Below are 16,399 nucleotides of genomic sequence, written 5' to 3'. Positions count from 1 at the left end.
GTGTGTGGAAAACAGAAGCAGAAAAGAGGGAGAAGTGAGAGGGAAAAAATCTGTGAATGAGAAAGATGAGAGCAAGAGAGAGAGAGAAAGAGAGAAGAACAATAAAGACTTATCCCTGGCTGATTGAGCTCTTTATCGATCTGCAATCACCCCTTCCTCCAGATTGGCTTTGGCAGAACAAATACTATTAACATACCACATTTGTCTCAGATGTGAAAGTACTTTGATGCCAGGTGTGTATGGAGAGAATAAAACATTGTATCAGACCACTTGAGACTTGGTGTCAACTGTGTTTGGATGACCACATTTTAACATTTAGTTAAAAGTTCAATTTAGTTTAATTTAGCAAACAAGGGCAGATTAGACTGTAGGAAAGAGAGAAGGGAGGAAACACAGCACATAGTTTTCCAGAAAACAACCACAAAAGAAAGTACGGTATGACAGGGAGAGCTGCTGGTACGTGGAGGCCTGACAGAGTGATGGAGGGAACGGAAGGACTATAGAAAGGGAATAGGATGGTCGGAGCAGCGGCCATTTTATGTGTAGTGTCACAATTGCAACATTGGTAACGTGTGAACTTGTGTATAAACATCCATTTAAACCAGGGGTGTCAAACTCATCTTCACTCTGGGCCACATCAGCATCACGGTCGCCCTCAAAGGACCGGATGTAAATGTCAGACTGTGTAAATGTAACTACTCCTAACATATTGGTAAATAACTGTCTCTGCATTTGATTATTGTTTATTCAAGTGTTAAAATATTGTACATGCAGTTATATAAATGTAAAAATATATTTAAGCACATTTCTGTTATTATAACTGTTATTATTACTTTTAATTTAGGGTTAAGACCCACATTACTCTATCAAACTATTAAAGAAAATATATAAGACAAATATCAAACACAGTTATTACAATAACTTTGTTCAAAGCTTAAAATCCTTTCAAGGGTGCGTTTGCACAATCCCACGTGAAGTGTTTCATGTGTCGTAAAGCCACGTTTAAAGTCTTCAATGTACTCACAATACATTTACATGTTAAATGTAGAGTAACCAGCCAAAGAGCTGCTTCTATGACTGTTAAGTATCTCATAACTTTGACTTTCTATCTCATAACTTTGACTTTCTATCTCATAATTTACCATAATTTACTAAATGAACATCATGATGTTTGGTTTGGCATAGAGAGACAGAGCAGCAAAAAGCACAACAGACCACAACAGGGTGAGGCTGTGGAGGGCAGGCAGACAGGTGTCACACTGAGTTTAAAGGGTTGTTAGAGGGCAAGAACAGAGCTTTGGGGTACGACACCATTCAACTGAAGGGGAAGAGCGTCAGTGAAAAAGAGAAGGTTGGCTAACGTGAAAGTGTTATTGTGTGTGTGTGTGTGACAGACGGACAGACAGGGAGGGGAAGGGAGTTGTAACATGTGAGTTGCACTTTGCATAACTCTCACTGGCAGAGAGACACAGGGCTAGATGGAGAGGGCAAGGAGACACCAAGGACAGGTCAGACTGGGGTGACAAAAAGCAGCAGAGGAGACAATAAAAGAGAGAACAGAGAAAGACAATGAGCCCGAGAGAAAGGAATGACTGGATAGATAGTGGGAAGGAGAGGAAGAGGAGGGTAGAGGAATGTTTCATGTTCGGCATCACGTGGATCCTCCCTGGACCGCTCTGTATAAGGCTGTGCTGCTTTTTCCCTGATTCCTCTCCAGCTGCGTCTGACTGGTGCACAAAGTTACTTCGGCAAGTTGACGCGTCAATCTCCCTGTTTTCTGAGTTACCTGCAACACCAGCTATTCTACGCCTGTTAACTTTGGCCTCTCCATTTCGGTTTCATTTCCATGAAACGGTGCCCCGTCGATTCTACACCTGGGGAATTATGGGGAGACTTTTTTAGGACAGGCTTTTCATTTTCTTTTTTAATGTTAGTTTTAATATCTGTCAAATGTACCTTAATTCACCTCCATTGTACTGGAGTGGAGGCACTTCAGCAGAGGGAAAACATTTATAAAATAAAGAATGTTATGTTCAGACTATGCAGTCTTGTAGTATTGAATCGTTATTCAAAGATACATTTTGAATATGTTTTTTACCTCCTTCTACTTATTATCTACTTGTGTCTCTATAACTGAATCTATTCCATAAAACTCCAAACAAAGAGCAGAGGATACATGTGTGTGAGCGTGTTGTGAGGGCAGTGTGTGTGTGTGTGTGTGTGGGTGGTGGGTGTGTGTGTGTGTACTGCTTACGTTGGCACTGGGTTGCCCTTGGCCTCACACTCGATGATGATGTTATCTCTGGGGTCGACAATGTAGTCCTTCACTGACTGTTTGACTATGGTGGGGGGCTGCTTCACTGTGGGGGGAGGGGACAGGCAGAGAGAAGGTTACAGGGATAATAAGGCTGTGCACAGATAATGCAACACACATACACACACAGCGTTATGTGCTCTTTAGACAACATGGGTTTTTAATAGTTCGATATAACGATTTACAGGAAGCTTTCCTAGAGATCAATAGACCAATTTCTTGTGTTACAGTATTATAATTCAAGAGGAAGGGAGGCCACTAGCATACCTGTTGAAACCCAGCTCATGTAAGCTGACAAAGCCATAGAAAATGGATTTAGTTTCCAATATGTCCAGTAGCAGCCATGAAAAACATATCTTTGGTTTGTGTGTAAATCATCATACACTGTAGCTTCAATGAAACATGTATGTGTCCGTAAAGTTGTCTCACCGTGTAGAGACAAAGTTTTACTAACTTTAAAGTGAAATAAGAGAAAATCTAAGGTTCAGTTATAAACTGATATCTGAATATGTGTGTTTTAAACCAATGATCGACATTACCATTTTCAAACGTAAAAAGCTACTTAATATTGAGCCATTTACCCAGAATCCTTTTCTTACCAGGATAGAAAAGGCTCTGGAGCTTTAAAGGATAAAACTGTTATTCTATAGTTTTCTTAATGTCAAAACAATGGATCACTATGAATAATTGTTGAAACACATAATCTTAAAAAGAGGGTTCAGTAATTTTCAGTCTCTGTTGTACTTTAACAAGAGGAAATAGTGCTTTTTCAGGGGGAATATGTTTAGCGGCGGATTAATACACATTTGTTGTTATGGTGAATATTTGTGTATTTGAGAACGGTGTCAATCCCACATTGATACACACAATTATTTTTCTTTATATGGGATTTGTTGACGTTAGAAAAGTTATGGATTATTATCTTACCTTTTAACCTTTTAATCTCCAATCATTTATCTTTTTGATTTATATATCTTTCATATATCAATTTGAACCTACTTTCCGTTCTTATAAAATAAATGAACAGACGATAGTTTCCACCTCCCCAACTGTGTTCAGTCTACTATACATATTTAATGGCTCATCAAACCCCTCAACATTACAGACACACCACGCAGCCAACATTTTTCTGCCCTTTTGCATTTCCAGCTCACTGAGCCCTGCAAGGCTGTGTCTCTAACTGTACACAAGTACACACACACACACACACACACACACACACACACACTGACACTGTACACACAACACAAGATAACAAGCTCTTCAGAAGGCCAGCCGCCTGCTGGATTAAAGGAGGGGCTTGATGCTCTGAAAGAAAGCTCTGTGGCTGATACACCAATGAATTCCTGTCTAACAGAGAGGACAGAGATCTGTAATTGAAGCTATTCCAACTAATCTCATCCACAACTGAAAAAGGAATATATCCCTCATGGCAACCATAAGAGTATTTAGTATGCCTGGTAGTGATAAAAGCCGGGCTATGAGAGATAATTGGTATGGAAATTACTCCTCAGCATCATAAGACTCACATTCTTTAAACCACCTCTGAGTTATGAATGCTGTACTGCTATTAAATAATACTGGTGTTCCCTTAGTGTATTTCAAATGCACATTATTTACTGTTTCTTCCAACCAATGATCTGTTTCACTATTTCAATTCATCATTCACTCTCATTCATTAACAAATGTTGAGGATTTGAAAGCATTTTTTTTTTAAATCACAAATGCAAAGTATGTGTTTACCAAAAAATAGATGAGAAGTAGAAGGGGCTTTCTCATTCAATGTAGCAGGATGGTCGGAGCGGCGGCCATTTATATGTGTACTGTTGCCATTGTGATAGTTGTAGCCAGCTAACTTTCATTTAAAGTAAACCAAGTTTTTGGACTCACTGAGATGAGGTTTTGCAGTAACGACTAAAACGAGCATTGGAGTAGAAAACTTACGAAGCACAGAGAGCAAGAGTTAGTAAAATAAACGTAATGCCTCATTTAAACACTGTTGCTACAGGAAAGCACATTGCCATATTAGTTACAACTTTGTTTGGCTCATTTTCTGAAACCAACTAAATAGCTGACTAGTTAGCTAGCTTGCTAGCTCCACCATGCTTTAGTGCTACGCTGGTTATAGAAAATGAGCTAAACAGCAGGCTGGTGGACAGTGTCGCAGTTAGCTAACTAGCCAGCCATCTGTCTCCGGAGCTACGTCCACTCTCTTCCCGACTAGCTGCGACAACACTTCCTCTGATGTGTGTTGTCACCGTAACAACAAACAACAAAAGATATTTTCTTTTGTATTAGTCAAAGGATCAAAAACTGTTTGATTTCCATTCTACCCCTATTCTTTTTCTATGAGTGTGTTTTACCTCGAGCAAGATAAAAAATAAACTGTTGCAAGCTAGGGGCTACAAGCTAGGAGCTGGTGGGACCAATGATTAGCAATGTTAAAAAGAAACACTTACGGTCTTGCAGGATCTTTGCTGTTAGTCCAATGTAAAGCCAAAGAAAGACAGAGAGAAGCATGGACAAATAGTAATGTGATTGTTAATCGTGTTAGACATATTAACATTTATAGAACTATGTTATAACATATTTGTCATGTTATGTTATGTTCAACTCAGTGGTTCCCAGCTGGCACAGGTGCATTCTCAATAAGCCGGTGGTTCAACTTTGTCAAAGAAAAACTTAAATTAGAAATTTAGTGAATTTTCCAAAAGTGAATTTATTTTGAAGTACCGTTTCTGTCCTCCTGGACTGCTAACCAACTGTACAGTACAGGTGAACACCAGTATACTCAACTTAGTTTTACCTACACTGAACACAAATGGAAAAAGAGTATTATAAAGTGAAGTACTGGCCTGAATTGAAACCCAACCGGAAAACCACTTTTCTTTTATCAGACCTATTCAAATATTTTGGAAAAAATATCTAGTAGACCGAACAAGTTGTTTTTATCTTGTGAAATCATACCTAATGGTTAGCATTGGATGGATGGAAATAAACAGAGTGGGTATTACGTTGGCCTACTGTGACCTGATGGTTGAACCCTTAGGCTGGACCAGTTGAGAACCACTGTTTCAGCTTCCAGTTATGCCGTGTAGAGTTAATGCTATAAAATCATTAGAGAGAGAACTGTGATCTGCAGAATGAAACACAGAAATGATGACTCACCTGTAAGGCGTTCCCGTATCAGCAAAGGGAGAGCAGTAAGGAGGAGACAGACAACACACAAGTTATGATTTAGATTATAACGCAGTGTCATAACTGTGTATTTCATTGAAAATAACGGATTAGTAACAGAATGGAAGCATAACCATAACTGCATATAAAGCTGCTGTATTCAGGAGGCCAACACATGAAGTCTTGAAAGGTCTGCACTGTACGTACTTTGTATTGATGTAGTTGTGGAAGGATTTGCAGACACTGTTGACATTATGATAAAACCAGGGAACGGTTCCTAAGGCAGCCCACTCATGTTTTCTAACTTAACCAACCGCACAAAATAAAAGTTACAGGAGAGACTACAGATGTCCTGTGCAGCTCTTTCTGGTTGGAGTGCTGCTTACTGCTGGTGACGAGGCAGTTTGTTTGCTTCAGACTTTCATTTCATTTCATCTCAGTGAGTGGGGCCATTACACATTTTTCTTAGGCAGCCAGATTGTGTACGTGATTACAATGTGTTTTGGTTTCTGCATCGCCAATGAAAGTGAGGAGTATACAGTGAGGTGTGCTGCACCCAATAATGGAATCATTTTCTGAAAATGTAATACAGACACCTAACCTGATCGAAAATGCAATGTTACCCAATGTAATGATTTGAGATATAACATAATAAAATGTTCTGACTGAAATGTAAAAAGGGATGCTTTTTTCTCGGAAATGTAAAGTTTGCAAATATATAAAATGTATAATACTGTTAATGTCATGTTTACTACTGAAAACACTGATTTCATGGTTGACATTGTATACTCTAGGCTTTAAATTTGAAATTTACAACAGATTGCATTGTTATCATGGAAAAATGCATTAAACTAAAATCCCTGTCATTGAAAAGAAGGCAAAACAGTCAATTCAATCTCCATGAAACGTTCTTTTCCATCTGAGTCAACGGGGATTCTTATTGAATGAAGTGTCTCCTCTTCCTCGCCTGATCTTATGAAATGTCTGCTTTCAAATCAATTTTGAAATGATGAAAAAGGTGACCTTAATACTTAAATTCAGTACAAACTTATTGACTTCTACTTTATTCCACCCCCATGGATTATGATGGGTGGATGAAATCATATATTTAGTTAGTTTTAAGGGGGGGCTCACCAAGAAAGCTTGAGAACCACTGCTTTAACTTATAATAAAAGTATAACGTTGATTTTCTAGCTACTTTTTACACTCCTGGTGATTTATATCCTGACTAGGCAAAGTTAGCATCACTTTGTGTTTGGTTCACAATAACGTAATAAGGTATAACATTATTGATAAAAGCGTTATTACATCAGTCAGGACATTTTATCCTCGATTGGTTGAGTTATTACGTTATTGGGTTTTATTACATTTTTGAACCATATTACATTTTTAGGAAAGTGATACATTACTACGAGGTGCTAACTGTGGTAAAGTGGATTCAATGTGTCAGAAAAGACTTTGAGTAATGTGGTATCATTTTGTCCCATTTGCTATATACATAAGTGCATACTGTATATAAAGTATAAATCTAGTTCATCCAGTCATTTTGTAATGAATGCTGGAAATGCTGGCTTCTTTAAATAAAGTGTTGTGCTGACGGACAGAACAGTCTGTTAAAAAGACCGGGACCTTACTCAGGGATCTTAGTGTGTAACGTGACCTTTTGTAGTAAGTAATGTAATGCAACACTAATTATTCAACTACAGACAAAGATCATAAGAATTTAAAAGAACATTTGACCAATTGCTGTAAATGTACTAAATACCTGTTTGTGTAGATATATATTTGTTATTATGTTTGCCTGACTGGTCTGCTTTTGATTTCTCCACTGACACACAGAAACACACACACACACACACACACACACACACACACACAAAGATGAAGCGACCCCTATCAGGAGCCTGACCTTGTGTTACAGATGAGCCCTGATAGAAGGGGTGTGCTGTGTGTGCACTAATGCATGCTCACATCCATGCTGCTATTCACTATTATGTCTTTGTCTTGTATATTTGATCCAGTTAATAATGATGACTGTGTTCTGTCCACTACAGTAGAACATTTTACTGAACTTAAATAGCACTCATTAATAGCCCTTTAGATATTATTATGTGTAAATGGAGTGTGTGTGTGTGAGTGTGTTAACGTGTGTTAACGTGTGTTGATGTGCGGAAAGCTCTCATCAATAAAGGTCAGGAGTGCAGTTTGCTGTGAAGCCGATAAGGAGGCATAAGGAAAAGAGGGGGATGGGGCTGCTCATCCTGTCTACTGAATGAAACCATCAACACTCTGGAGCATGTGGTGCCGTAGTTAGCTCTGACAGAAAGCCACAAGGGGAGAGCCATTAGGGGTTTGACATGCCATATAGCATCATTTGGAAATAGAGAAACGTGATGAGGTGCATTGCAAAGCTGAAAAATGGATCGCTGGTGGTTTTTGATATACGTTCAACGCCTAATCGTGCAATCGGAAGAACCATTTTAACATTGTTCTTGCTGCTGTGTACATCCAGAGCTACTGGAAAGCCATGAACCAAGTCATACTCCTTGTACACTATGTGTAAACATGCTTGATCTGAATATTTATTGTCATTCTACATTAGGTCGCACAAAGAAATGTATTTTATGATGGAGTACGGAGGAGAGAAGCTGCTCTGTAGTCCGGTGATATGACAGCAGATTCCTCTGTGTCGCTTCTGGTTCTGATTCTGCTGCTTGAAATCGTGGAACAGAACGTATCAAGTATTTTGAAAAACAGGTTAGTTACCTGAAGCACAGGCTTATAAATAATGCTTTTAATAAAGTACAGCAATAGGCACTTTGAAAACAACAGCACTTTATAAAACTATATTAGTTGCCACACCCTACTATGAGCTTATAACCTTGTTTTCCAGACCTATCCTCTTTGTCTGATCTCTTATTCTATGTGTATTTCTTTTCATCTAAGAGATTCCGTCACCTCCATTGTGCACCAAAGCCTATTATAAAAACATAACAAGAAACTAAGACGGTGTTCAACTCCAACAGTGTGTTTGCACATGAAATATCACACACCAGGTCATGCAGCAAACGTGAACACTGTGTATCATACTGAATTATGAATCTATGTAGAAGTGACCAACTGATTCTGTTTATTGTCATAAATAAATAAAATCCCTGACTGTCAGTTTATCACAGTGTGGAGAATACATTAAGGAGAGGTCACTGGGTCATAATGTATTATCCAAATGGTCTCTGTTGGGCAGGGTGTGTGCATGTGCGTGTGTGTGTATCAGATCAATAGGCCATCAGAAGTCCACAGTTGAAAGGTCAGGCTTATAAAAAAAAACAGAGGGAGATGGCGCCATAGGGGTGTCAGCATGCAGTTGTGTATGCAACATATAGGCCAGCTGTCCTTGGAGCTTTCAGTATCCAATCATTTGTCATCACACAATTGTGAAACATTCATCTTCGCTGGGTGTGTGTGTGTGTGTGTGTGTGTGTGTGTGTATGGTGAGAGGAAGAAAAGGCACGACTCCTCCCTTTCTCCTTTGTGCTTTTATTCCCAACTCCCCTCAGGATTGTATTTAACAGCAGAATCCAGTCAGGCTCCTGTCACTAGTCATAATGGACAGGTATGAGAGTATGTGTGACTGCATGTGTCCGTGTCGGGACTGTAACTGTATAATATATTAATATGTGCGTGTTGGATCGTTTGAATTTGGGAGCCACCCAAAGTGATACGCTATCACCAAGGGATCTGAAGCAGTCTATTCTCATGATAATCAAATGTTAATGGGATCACTGGGGCTCCAGCCGCACACTTATTGTTTACATTTTTAAAATGAATGCAAAGATATTTTAAAACCTTTGTCGGCATTAATTTATTTATATATTTTTTCCTCTAAATCACGTCAACATATTCAAGATTATTGTATGATAAGAAAACTGGTTTGAAAAATGTCATTAATTTGGTTTCTTTGGAGAAAACAAAGAAGTGAACTCTTTGAAAGAGGCCTTACTTAGAGCAAACAGCTAATACCCACTGTTTCATTATTAAAAGGGCCCATCTACACCCAGCAGTGCTTTCATGTGATAGCCAGCAGGTTGGCTGTTTTACATTTACCAGGACGACCTTGAGGAGTTGCTCCTGTGAGTTGGTGGACTTAAAAGAAACACAAAATCAATGTAGCCGGGATCACAATATCTTGACTTTTAGCCCCTGGTATAGGTCGAGCTCCAGAAACACTGGATCCTAGACTTCCCAACATACAACTTGATAGAGTACTTCCATGCCTGTCAAAACTCCACAGACTGTTTGTTCAGTGTTTAATGAGGCCTCACCAACTGCACGTCTAACCACAATCGAGGAAACCAATTAGAGGCTATAATGGGGCTTGATCCCTTCAGTGTCTGTCTGGTTTAAGGATATAGTATTCATTGGGATTAACGATGCTGATGCTGGTTTGGGTTTGCTGCAGTATCCTGCAGAGCTCCACTGACAACTGTGTTGCATAGAGGGCTGGCCCTCAATATTCGACTATTCGGATATTCGTTCGCTGTATAGGTTATGGTTTTCCAATTTTGGGATTTTGTTTCGTTTTTTGTCAATGTGTATGAGAGAGAGAGAGAGTCCGGGATACAGTCCCGGGTGAGCGGGGTGCAGCAGCACCTAGTTACACCGTGAATCCAGCTCAGAGCCCGGCTCTCCCTTTGCTCCCCGGCATCCTGACGCCAACAGTTTACTAGCTAATCGGTCACGGTTGGTGTTGCTCTCTCGGACAGATCAAAAATCTAAAAATGCTAAAATGGTTTGCTAAATATACCTGGACGACCTTTAATATACCTGGGTGGCCCGTTAAAGTAAAGCCTGTGTGTGGGAAGCACAGTGTGCTCAGAACACTGGCTGTTGATTAGTGCCTCAGCTCCAAAGCCCAACATGTTTTATTTTGAACAGCCCAAGCTAATTTTCTCTTTATTTCACATGGTGTTGGATTCATCTGACATTCTAAAGGTTTAAGGTCTCTCAACTGCACACTGACAGAAAAAGCTGCCACAGCATGACGATACATGTATCACTGGGCCTTGTCAAAATAAAGGTCAGGTTCAAAAACATTTGTTGAATTTGTTACAAGCGGTGTAAATCTGGGAATCCTGGTGGTCTAGTAGTTTAAAACACAGTGTAGTATGTTGTGTTCCCCTCTCTCCACCATGTGGAACAGCTCCATTGTTCTGTGTCAGCTTGTGTCAGCATTTTGAAGAGTTTGTAAAATTTGAGCTGCTTTGCAGAATCTGACACCAAATGGAATAATCAGTACTACCATTCTTGTTTGTTCAAAGTGCTGTTTTCCAGACAGCAGGTCAATGGGGCTGCAGCAGTCCGAGCAGCATTGAGCGCCTTTGTGAATGGTCATAGGTTTTGTTTGCCGTTTTGATCACCATTTGCTGTACCATATTGTGTTAAAACGGATCTGATGATTGCTGAGTGACTTACGGTCTTGTGGGACTTCAATAGGTGCTGCTTCGTGACACAGTAACAGCACTAATGACATGACAGCCAGGGCCATGTGGCCCCCTTGCCCCAACATCTCTTCCCCTCCGATTGGCCGGCCTCGTCCCTCACCTCTCCTGACTGGCAAGATGGTTCTCCTGACAGCCGAGGACCTGAGAGTACAGACACAGAGACAGAGACAGATGGCTAGGATGAAGACCGTATATCTACAGTATAAACCCTCTGTGTGTGTAGACGTGTACTGTACGCATCCTGGCATGAAAGTGTGTGTCGACTCTGGCCTACATTCACAGCTGAGTCCTTGTGTGGCTCCCGAGAGAGAGCAGCCTAGAAACAATGCCAAGGAGAAGCTCTGTAGCACTGATTCTTAACGTAGGATCAGGCTCCAATCACAAGCTGTTTCACAGTCAAATCTGGAACGGTTTCAATTATCTACCCAGAAACGATGCTGGAGAACAGATTATTGGAATTACACCAATTTGTTTGCTACTATGTTATAATCGTTTAACTTGAAGTTACAAAAGGGTATTGAAAGACTTCATAGGACTGGGAAATAGCTCTATATTACCATCAATCATCACCAAGATTTTTAGGCTCAAAGGTCTTATCTATATGAAAATTCACACAGGCAAAATGTGATTCTACAAAAACAAATACTACCGTTTCAACAAAAGTTATAAAGATGTATTTGTTTCCATCATTCGGTTTTGAACGCTTAGCTGCAGCTTGTGGTGCACACATACTGGGACTCACATGCACTAACATGTACTAAAGGCACACTCAACTTGGTGGTAACAGCACAGCACTACTAACGTCTTGACTAATCTTGTCAATTTGCTGCTGTCAAGCTGGAGGCCACAGATTGTATTAGGAATAGGGGGACGTATTCTTGGTAGACAGTTTTTTCCACAGGTCAGGGTTTCAAAAGCAACTTGTTGTGTGTTGTTATCACATCATCTAAAATGAGCTTTTCATTTAGTGTTTGAGAGATTCTGTGTTTTGGAGTGTGTTTATTTGATTACAAGCGTCACACTCACCTGTTCTTGTTTGTGCTATCTCAACTACACCCATGGCCTTTTGCCCAGTTTCTGGCCTCAGTACCTGGCAAAGATGGATTCATAAACCTGTATAGGAGCTTTAGAATGACCCTGATAACACGGACACTACGTCCATGCTTTTCTACACTCGGTGTTCTAAACTCTTCTTCCTGCCACATTATTCAGCAGCCAGCCCACAAGCCAGAGATTTCTAATTTACTCCACATGACAGCCAGGTCTGTGTACTGGCAGCAATAGCAGGACCACCTGCCCACTGTCAACCCCTGTCCCCCATGCTGCCATCTCCCACCAGGATCAATCCTTCACTCTGTTTCACATCACACCAGCACTCAAAGCTATGACAACAGGATACATTAAAAAAAAGAGATCAGGTGGGAGTGTGGGGGTGGGTATTTACCGTGAGGTTGCCATTTCAAATATCCAGGAAATTATGAGAAAATGAAGGCGGAGATTGTGACATAACACAAAGGACTGATGAGGACCTGTGGAGGACTATGACTGTTATTGAGTCAACTGTATGAATAAACATTAAATCCAAATTAAAATAAACAAAGTGTGAGCTGATGTTAACAATGTTTAGAGAGCATTGCTGTAAAGAGTCTCTTTGTTGACTTTGTTTGCTACTGTCACACTGCCTTCTAAGCCAACATGCATGTCAGCTCTGTGGAGTTCCACTGGAATTTCATGATAATCATACAAACTGTTTTGGTCACAAATTGATCCAAATGGTCAAAAAAATACACAATTTAGTGTATTATGGTAACTGTGAAAAGACAGACTGAGTTCACAACAGAAGGGACACAACAGCTTTTTGGCCTGAGGGCAGTAGTCAGATTTCATCCAAAACCTGCAAACACCTCCCGTGCACACTCACACACATTATGCACAAACCATCTGGGGGAATGTCAGTCCAACACTATCCAAATAACTAGCTCATCTGCCCCCGGGGAGCTGATACACCAGGCTGGCATGATGTGCCAATCCCACACTCAAAATGCAGGGATGCAGATGCACAGGGATGTACAGCACATGGTCACACATGGAGACACACCCCTACACACTCTCATTCCACTCAGCATATACACACACACACACACACACACACACACACACATGTATACATAAAGCACATATAACTGTGTAGTATCTCTGTTTATTACTGAACTCTTTAGAACACACACACACACACACACACACTCACACACACCAGAGAGGAAGAACAGCAGAGGGAAGGGATTAAAAGAAGAGCATGCCACACAGTCCAATATGAGCCTTAAGACAGAAATCTGCTTTGAATTGCAGATTTATTCCCAGAGAGAAATCAAGATAAGGAGAAGAGAAAGAGACAGAGAGGAGAGAGAGAATGGCAGTGAAAGCTCTGAAATAGGTCAGTGGTTCTTCCCACGTGTGGAAGCCTACACACTGCAGTGCATTATAAATGACAGCACACAGTGATACGCAGAGGCTGAGCACATAATAGGCAAGAAATAGGGTCAGTGAACGTCACATACTACTACACATTACCACACATGGAACCTCACAGCTGGAACATAGCAGCTATATCGCAGGCTGCAACAACCTGGGGCCCATTTTTCAAAACTGCTTTTACACTCTGATAACAAATGTTGGCACAAATCTTTAGCACGTGAATATTGCAATTATTTGTTTAAGCCCGAGAGCAGAGGTCTTCAACAGGGGTTCCGCGACCCCTAGGGGGTCCGCGGAGGTACTGCATGGGGGGTCGTGACATTTTTGGATGATTAGACCATTTTTCACATTTTTTTTATATTTAAAAAAATAGAGTTCCCCAAACATGAATGTGTCCATTATTGTAATAGTTCAGTGTTGTATGCAAGATAACAGCTATGTTTATGCATGGCAGTGGCACTAATAGGCCATCACTCATTTTCATTTCCACATTTGTGTTTGAAATAAAAACGTCACTTTGAATAGCTTGTATGTATGATTATCATGCAATTGACAGACAGTGTTGATGTTGGCATTGGTATCAGTTGACACGGTATGTTTCTAAATGTCAGTGACACGGCCCCCCTACTCACTGTAGCTTCACATGTTTAAAATAACAACATGAATATATCAACCTGTGTATTATTTAAATAGCTTAGTATTGAATGCACAATAAAGAGGTATGTTTATACATGGCACTAGGCCCAGTTTAATATAAAACACAATTTTATACAATATATATAGTCGGGGGTCCCTGCTCCATCTCTCCATGAGTTTGGGGGTCCTTGGCCTGAAAAGCGTTGAAGACCCCTGCTCTAGAGTTTAGATTACACATTTCCCTTCAAGCTAGGGTTGATAATGTTCTTCAAAAACTATTTTCTTCGGGTTTGTTGAAATTCACTTTAAATTCCGACAGCAATCCATAAATCAAAAACCCTCACACATAATAACCTGCTATTATCTATGGCTGTTTTAGGACTTCAAGAACTGCTCGTCCAATCATTTCATGACTGAAGCTCAGAAGACACCGTAATGTTACATAGAACGTAAAGATAAAAGTAGAACATTTTACACTTTTTAGGACAGCTTGCATTCAAACGTGCGCGTATTGTAGGGAGACACCACTCAGTAATGGTGACTTGTTTACTTTCTGCGCGACTGTATAAACTAAAATGTTGTAGTTTATGGTGGAATCTCAGAGACGAATTACCACCTCAACTGAACTGATCCTGGCACCAAGTATTCTTTTCTTTTCAAATCTTTTTAATGATTTTGCAAATACTCTAGACAGAGGTAGAACAGGACGACCCCCAAAAGTTGGGATATACAGGCACCAAGTATTCTTGACAGAGAAGTATTTTACAACAGCAAAACATTTTTTAGGGTCCTATACTGACGGAATAATCCTATATCCTCTGCGTAAAGACTGATTTGGGTGAAGTGTTTATTGCTCTTGTTCAATAATTAAATGGTTTTAATTATATTTAACATTTTAGTTGGTAAGGAAGTGACAGCATTAAGTGACAGATCAAGGTGTTTGATTATTGAAAACTGCATTTCGGACATAATAGTAGCAAACTGACCAAACTGTCCATTGGAGGTCGTTTCACATTTTCTAGCTGACATAGTTTGGTTTACACATTACCCCCCCCCACACACACACACACACACACACACACACACACACACACAAGGTGACCTAATAGACTAGCCAAAACTCAACCAGGCAGGTCAGAGTTACCTCAGTTCAACCTCAGGCACACATTATCATCACACACACAAACTGAGTACTTCTCCCAACGTTACATCAGCGGGTGCATCGTAGAAGCCATTGGATTCAATTCCGTCTGGTCTCTTCCTTCTGCGTCTTCTGCTACAGGCTCTAACAAAAACAGATTGGGCTGTTGCAGGCTATTTCTAAAATGACCATGTTAATTTGTACTATGAGTACAGTACAGTGTGTGTCAGTGAGCCCTGCTTAGTGACCTTCCATGAGTTTTGCCAGAAGCACGCTCAAAGTGCAAATCATGACACAGAACGATACAAATGTTAACCTACTTCTACAAGCTGCATTAATTTGCTAAATGAGGCTGTTAAGAAAAGCGTTCTTTAAATAGCATGACTTCATCCATTAGAAGTCGAGGAGAGAAGACACAGGAAATTACATTTCCCAGTCTTGTCATGTGGAGAATGTATCAATCCACCTAAAGATTCATTTTCTTATCATAGCCTTTACGTTTTAAATTTCTTAAGAGAGGGAACTTAAAATACCAGAGCTAATCAACTGCTTATCATCAAATCAACTGCGAAAGCAAGCATTTTAAAGATGTGGCTGACACTACAGTACAGTGAGAACACTACAGTACTGGAGATGTAGAATGTCTTCAAACACCATTTTATCTTATTATTTTATTGTCGTCTTTTCCCTTAGCCATGTGCAATTACATTCAGTTCATTGTTGTGCTTCCTCTTTGTTCATGCAGAGAAGCATTCATATTCAACACATCCCCAACACAGCACGCACAAACGCTCACATAGTCTTTGTCCCAACTGCCACATTGCCATTGTTCTAGTGACTGTGAGATTCCATTAGAGTCATTTTGGACGATGCTGAGTGCTAATGGTGCTTTTCTGGCACAAACAGAGTGGAAAGGGCTGAGGAGGTGAAATGACACTGCATTCATGTAGATTTTCAGTGTGCATTTGTTTCTATATGTGTAAACATGTCCCAAAACTGAGAGAATCCCTCCTTTGTGAGTAATTGTGCTTGGAGAGACTTGAAGAGCAGGTCTGTATCTTTATGTATGCATTAATGCTTGTGCTTGTGTGCATAACTTTGTATTAGCTTTGCTACTACTATGTCCTAAATGCAGTTTCCAACTCTCAAAAAATC

The 16,399-nt window shown here is 40.1% G+C and overlaps 1 protein-coding gene across 1 annotated transcript in view; it reads right to left on the bottom strand.

The window, feature by feature from the left end:
- nfasca (neurofascin homolog (chicken) a) overlaps positions 1–11,057 on the bottom strand; it is a gene marked incomplete at its 5' end in the record, with an annotated part of 58,089 nt that extends 47,032 nt beyond the window's left edge. Inside the window, 3 exons of the mRNA XM_079183379.1 lie at positions 2,255–2,360; positions 4,774–4,791; positions 10,964–11,057. Coding sequence (XP_079039505.1) covers positions 2,255–2,360; positions 4,774–4,791; positions 10,964–11,057 — 218 coding nt within the window. The remainder of the gene's footprint in view (positions 1–2,254; positions 2,361–4,773; positions 4,792–10,963) is intronic.
- Positions 11,058–16,399: the final 5,342 nt, after the last annotated feature.

The sequence above is a fragment of the Pholis gunnellus genome (genome assembly GCF_910591455.1).
Source record: "Pholis gunnellus genome assembly, chromosome: 3".
In the NCBI taxonomy this organism is placed as follows: Eukaryota; Metazoa; Chordata; class Actinopteri; order Perciformes; family Pholidae; genus Pholis; species Pholis gunnellus.
Note: the sequence above shows the minus strand (reverse complement) of the source record. Positions and strands in the feature narration are given on the sequence as shown.